Raw genomic sequence first — 6,000 nt, 5'->3', positions numbered from 1 at the left:
AGCAAGAAAGTCATTTCAAAAATCTTTTAGATGACTCACCAAAACAAAAGCAGGTCTACCTCAGCATACTTCTCTCACCATAATACCATAAAATATCATGAAGCCACACAACTCTTAAACTTAGATAAGCATAGTACTGAACTAGCCCAAAGCAACTAGTATTCAAAAGCCATACAAATTCAAAACTTACCTAAAACTTGCCGGAGCTGAGGAGCCTCATAATAGACCAATCTCACCTTAAATACAACAGCAGCAGCACCACAACTCATTTTGCCAGAAGCTAAACTCAAATAGAAAATTCATTAAATTACTACCAGGTCAAATGCAGTATAAGTTCAACCCATAACATTGGATAATGATAAATTTCTATTAAAAAACTGATATAGAAAAGGTTCTTAATAAGCAAAAATAATTCACCATAGCTACTAACAATAATTCAAACTTCAATGATTGGGAAATAACGCATAGATGTAATAGCAATATCTTTGATTGAACAAAACAGAGTACAGATTTCATTACTCAGATTCCAAAATTCTAGTAAACCACCAGTTTACACATACTACAACTGAAAGCATCTATAGATGTACACTACCAAGCATAGCATTCCAACTTCCATCAACAGATCTAAGCAAAACCATTGAACACAAATTTTCTTTAAACCCTAAAACGTTTATTCTTAAGCCCTTTCTCCGCGAATCCTCCTAGCAAGCTGAATATCCTTAGGCATGATCGTGACCCTCTTAGCATGAATTGCACAGAGATTAGTATCTTCAAAGAGACCAACAAGGTAAGCCTCAGCAGCCTCTTGTAAAGCAGCAACAGCACTACTCTGAAACCTCAGATCTGTCTTGAAATCCTGAGCAATTTCCCTCACCAGCCTTTGAAATGGAAGCTTCCTAATCAACAACTCCGTAGATTTCTGATACTTCCTGATCTCCCTCAAAGCCACAGTTCCTGGGCGGAAACGGTGAGGCTTCTTCACTCCTCCAGTTGCTGGAGCTGACTTTCTTGCAGCCTTGGTAGCTAACTGCTTCCTTGGTGCCTTTCCACCTGTAGATTTGCGAGCTGTTTGCTTAGTACGGGCCATTTGAAACTGAATGAATACAGAGAAAAAGTAGAGTTCTGAAATGATGAATTAGAGAAATGGGTAATGAAGGTATTTATACTGAGAGATAGAGGGCGGGAAATATGGAAATTTTGTAAAAGAGTTTGAAATCCTTTTGGCGCCGTTGATTGAGATTTTGAGTTTTAACGGTGGAAATTTGGTAAAAGAGTTTCACAAAAGAAAAAATATTTAAAATTTATGATCAAACAATGACCTTGTTAGCTCCCATCTGACCATAGATTATGAATTTAAGTTGAAATTTAGAAATTTAAAATTGTATTTAGATATGCATTTTACTTCAATATTAATTTTTAAAGTTTTATAAGTACAAAATTTAAAAATATTTAGCGATCAAACTATAAAATTTTACGATAAAATATTTTTTTTAAATATTACTTTGACAAAATTTATGGCCAAAACGCCAGATCGAAGCAATGGTTGCGTACGTAGATTAGCCTATTAGCAACATTAGATGTAATTTTTGTATTTGTACTTTGCAATTTAAAACTGATGTATATTGAATAAACTTAAAGGCTTTAATTAGAATGTTATCATGTTAATTAATAAAATAAATGTATATAAAAGGAATAAAGTTAAGATACTGAATTGCATTAAGCAAGACTAGTTTCTAAGGAATTGGGTATTTGAATGTGTAATGACTGGAAAGATCATTTTTGTAAATTTTTATAATATTACTATCCTACCCTTCTTGATAGTTCCCCGAGTTAATTTTGAACAATTTGTGAAGTTGGTTTGAGAATTTTAAACTATTCGATAACTACAGTTAATTAGTTAACATGTATTTATTAAGTAATTTCTTTTAATTTAATTGGTGGTTAATGGGCAGTTTATAATTTATTTAACGAAAATTAGCAAACTAGTCACAATCTTTATCATAATTATTAAAAATATCTACACTTTAAAATAATTATTTAAAATGTCAATATTTTAGAAAACAAATTGAATCATAATATAATTAATCTTCATTCCTTTTATTTCTCAAATTAGGTCATTATTTATTTCACTATCCCGTAAAAATATTAAAAATTCATCACCCACTTACCCATCTTTCTAGGTTTTACCTCAAATCACTTTTTTCTCTCTCTTCTCTTTTTCACCATTGCTATCTCTTTTCTTTGTTCAAGAAAATCAACTCTTCAAATTTCCTACACTTGTTTAAGAAATCTCACAATTAATTCAAATTATTCTTCACCCATTGATAAAGTAAATTCGAAGTCAACAAGTATTTTGTGAAGTTTCTTGTGATTTTGTTTTTATATTCACCAAGTATTTTGTATTTCAAATTTTTTGTCTTTTAATCAGTATTGTTTAATTTTTTTTGTGAGTTTGTTTTCATATTCACCAAGTATTTTGTCAGATTTTCCTCTATTATGTATTTCATACTTTTCGTCTTTTAAGCAATATTGTTCGATTTTTTTGTAATTTTGTTTTCATATTTGAGATTTAGTTGATCGTAGAAATCTACATTATACATCATATAATGTTTAATTTTTTATACATTCATATCTAATAATTTCGAATTTTTCTTATAGAGTTACTTATGCACAAGTAAATACGGATTTTCAGATTTGGATTTGGTGAACAAAAAATCAGAAAAAAGGAACATAACAGACGACGACGACGACGAAGAAGAAGAAGAAGAAGAAGAAAGAGAGAGTCAGATGAAGGTTGCAAAAATTGTATTCATACCAGAATTGTATTCATATTAATTTTGTTTGTCAATTATTGTTCTTTTACTCAACATTTGTATTTGTATTAAGAACATTACATTTCTTTGAGAAAATGGCCAAATGACCCCTCATTCTATTAGGGGGTTCTCAACTACACACTTATATTTTAGGAGGGTTCTATTACCCCCTTGAACTATTTTATAGTAGAATTATTTGCTCCCTAATGCTGAGTTGGCAAAGAAAGTGTAATATACCTTCTCCAAGAGAGTGAGATGCAAACTTTCTTATTTTTCTTTTTCATATTAATTTTCTGAATTTTTTTAAAATTTATGTATGCTAATATTTACTTTTATTTATCTTTTCCATTTTATTTTCTTTCTCTTCTTTCTCTATCTCTTCAACACGCTGTTTGATTTAAATTGTTTGAAAAAAGTATGAAATCACCTCACTGTTAATAATAGTTACTACTAACGCTATCTCCTTTAATTTCTTCTTCTTTTTTCAAAAGAAATCGACTTCACTAGAAAAAATTAGGAAAATACGAGATCAAATTAAAAATCAACACTTTTGCATAGCTAAGTGTTCATAAGTTGAAGCACAAGAACACAAAATTGAACAATATAGAGGAAACCCAGTTGAGTAAATAAAATAACAAAGCATCAAAGTCAAAATTAGTATCTTTTACAGCTAAATTTTTACTACTTCAAGTATAACAACGCACAAAATTGAAGAAACCAAGTTTCGAACCAGATCCGAAAGTTGATTAGTGATTACTATACAAGTATATCAACATCAAATTCTTTAACATGAACAACCCATAAGATTTTCTCCTTTTAAATTATTGTGAGTCAAATCAATATGTTTACGACTTTGAAAATCCGTAAACTTTCAAGGATTTCACCAATCAAATTCTTATCTCATTCAAATATACTTCATTTTTTAGCTTCCCAAAGTCCAACAATATTCTCATCAGAGAACACCCATTAAATACCAAACTTAGATATTCAAGATTGGCTTGTATAAGAAAATTGAGAACTTCTCTGAAAATAATTCAAACAAAGATTAAGAAACTAAAATTTTTGAGGTTTTAGAAATGGAACTTGGAATTTCCACTTTAATGGCAGGAAATTTGTAGTCAAAGAAAAGATGAATGGTTGAAATAGAAAAGAAAACAAATATAGAAGGGAAATAGAATAAAAAGTAGAAAAATAAAATTTTAATAAAAAAAGTACAATATATTTACATGGCATTGCGCGTGTGGCCCACCACTTACCACAAATCTGGGTGTGACCTTTTAAGGGGGGATATATTCCACTTTTAAAATGTCTAGGGGGGTAATAGGACCCCCGTAAAGTATAAATGTGTAGTCGAGAATTGACTAATAGATTGGGGGGTCATTTAACCATTTTCTCTATTTCTTTTTTAGTTTGTAGTCATTTCAATAGGTATGCCAAATAGATTTGTATTTCTTAAGCATGTATCCTATTTTTTCATAGTTAATTTATATTTTGTTGGAATGTATGCGTCCACTTAGTTACGATAGGACCAGGTCCTTAGCACGATTACAATAACATAAGTAAATAAGTACTGAAAGTAAAGAAGGTACACACAACTTTACATGGAAACCTCCTTGCTCAAGGGAGTAAAGCCACGACCTGTCTCACATGATTTTTCAAAATGCTTTTACTAAACTTCACAAGCCAAAGTAAAACCCAGTTTACAACACACACGAGATTAACCTACTAATCTTTATCCTGAGTAATACACTATCACTTAATGAGCCAAAGCAATTCCTGTATTGCCTACTATACTAACCCAATTGATTAATATAGACTTTGACGTAAGACACTAAGTTGCCCACAACTACGTTCTTACAAAGATTCACCCAAGGTTGAAACGTTTCTATGACAACGAAACGATTCTTACAATATATGTACAAATACAAGCAATCAAAGTAACAGCTGATTCAGGCAGCAATAATGCAATCTATTAGGTCCCTTGTTGTTTTGAAGCTTGAATTTCTTTCTTTGAATGAATGAGTTAGTTTGTTGTTTGTTGTCTTGAATATATCAACATCAAGAGTTAATACACATTAGACAAACAACCTCATCCCTTTTGATTGGTGTAGTACTCTGACGACTTCACCAGCTTCTGACGCGGACAACTTTCCAACTGTACAACATATGATTTGGACGAGCATACTCTGCAGAGTACCGGGTCCCTGCAATTGTGAGGAGATCATCAAAACATCTGGGAGCATTAAAACTTATCATTTTCCCTTTTTTTGATGATGACAAACAACTTAGAAGCTGCCTTATATGAGTGTTAAGCATTCATTCAAAAATACATTAATTCCCCCTATCGTTGTTCCCCCTATCACTGTTCTCCCCCTTAGTTCAGTTCCCTTCTAATTTCACACAACTATTCACCTTAATTTCCCTCTTTTGACATCATTGAAAAGGAATGACAATAAACATATACAAGTTGCATGCAAAACATTTAAGGATTCAGGGCCATGGGCCACACAGAACATGTATAGGTAAGCATAAAAGAGAATATCAAAGCATGAACATGGCACAAATAGAAATATCATTAGATTATCAAAGCTTACCACAAGAATCAGCCAAAACAGTACACAAAGCCACTAGAGTGTTTGACACAGAGGTGAGGAGGACAATAATATAAGACTCATTTAGGACGGAGGGGGAGGGGGAGGGGGATGGGGAGTAAGAGTTCATATCAGCAAAGACATTCGTTCATTTGCATCAACATGAGCTTAAATGATTTGCTTGTTGAGAGCTTTGACTTCCTCATCGAGTGAGGCATTTGTCTTCAGCAGCTGCTCATTCTCAGCTCTCAACTTCTCGACCTCTTTTACATCCACGACACTGGTACAAGGTCCCTTGAAGATAGCCTTCTGCAACTGAGCTTTAAGTTGGGCAATTTCAACTTCCTTATCAATCAGAATTGCTGCAAGGTCGGTCAACTCTCTTTTGAGAGAGGCTTGTTGTTCTAAAAGATCTGCTACTTGAGACCTACCCCTTGCCTTGCCCTCAACACACTCACGCTCTAAGAAAGTAACAACAGTAAACGTCTGCTTAACAGTACCAGGTAATCCACGACCAAGAGGCACTTCAAAATGTTTGAACACATAGTTCAACAAATAGCCATAAGGAATGCCATGTTTGGCCAACTTATAGGTCA

General features: G+C 32.6%; 1 protein-coding gene across 1 annotated transcript; it reads right to left on the bottom strand.

Moving 5' to 3' along the window:
* Window positions 1–676: 676 nt before the first annotated feature.
* LOC125812232 (histone H3.2) lies at window positions 677–1,117 on the bottom strand. Its single transcript, XM_049491758.1, has one exon. It carries the CDS (start codon window positions 1,085–1,087, stop codon window positions 677–679), a length of 411 nt encoding a protein of 136 aa, XP_049347715.1. The 5' UTR covers window positions 1,088–1,117.
* Between the last annotated feature and the right edge of the window lie 4,883 nt (window positions 1,118–6,000).

The sequence above is a fragment of the Solanum verrucosum genome, unplaced genomic scaffold (genome assembly GCF_900185275.1).
Source record: "Solanum verrucosum unplaced genomic scaffold, falcon-dt-bn FXZP01000115.1, whole genome shotgun sequence".
Taxonomy (NCBI): Eukaryota; Viridiplantae; Streptophyta; class Magnoliopsida; order Solanales; family Solanaceae; genus Solanum; species Solanum verrucosum.
This window is presented reverse-complemented; position numbering and strand designations above follow the sequence as displayed.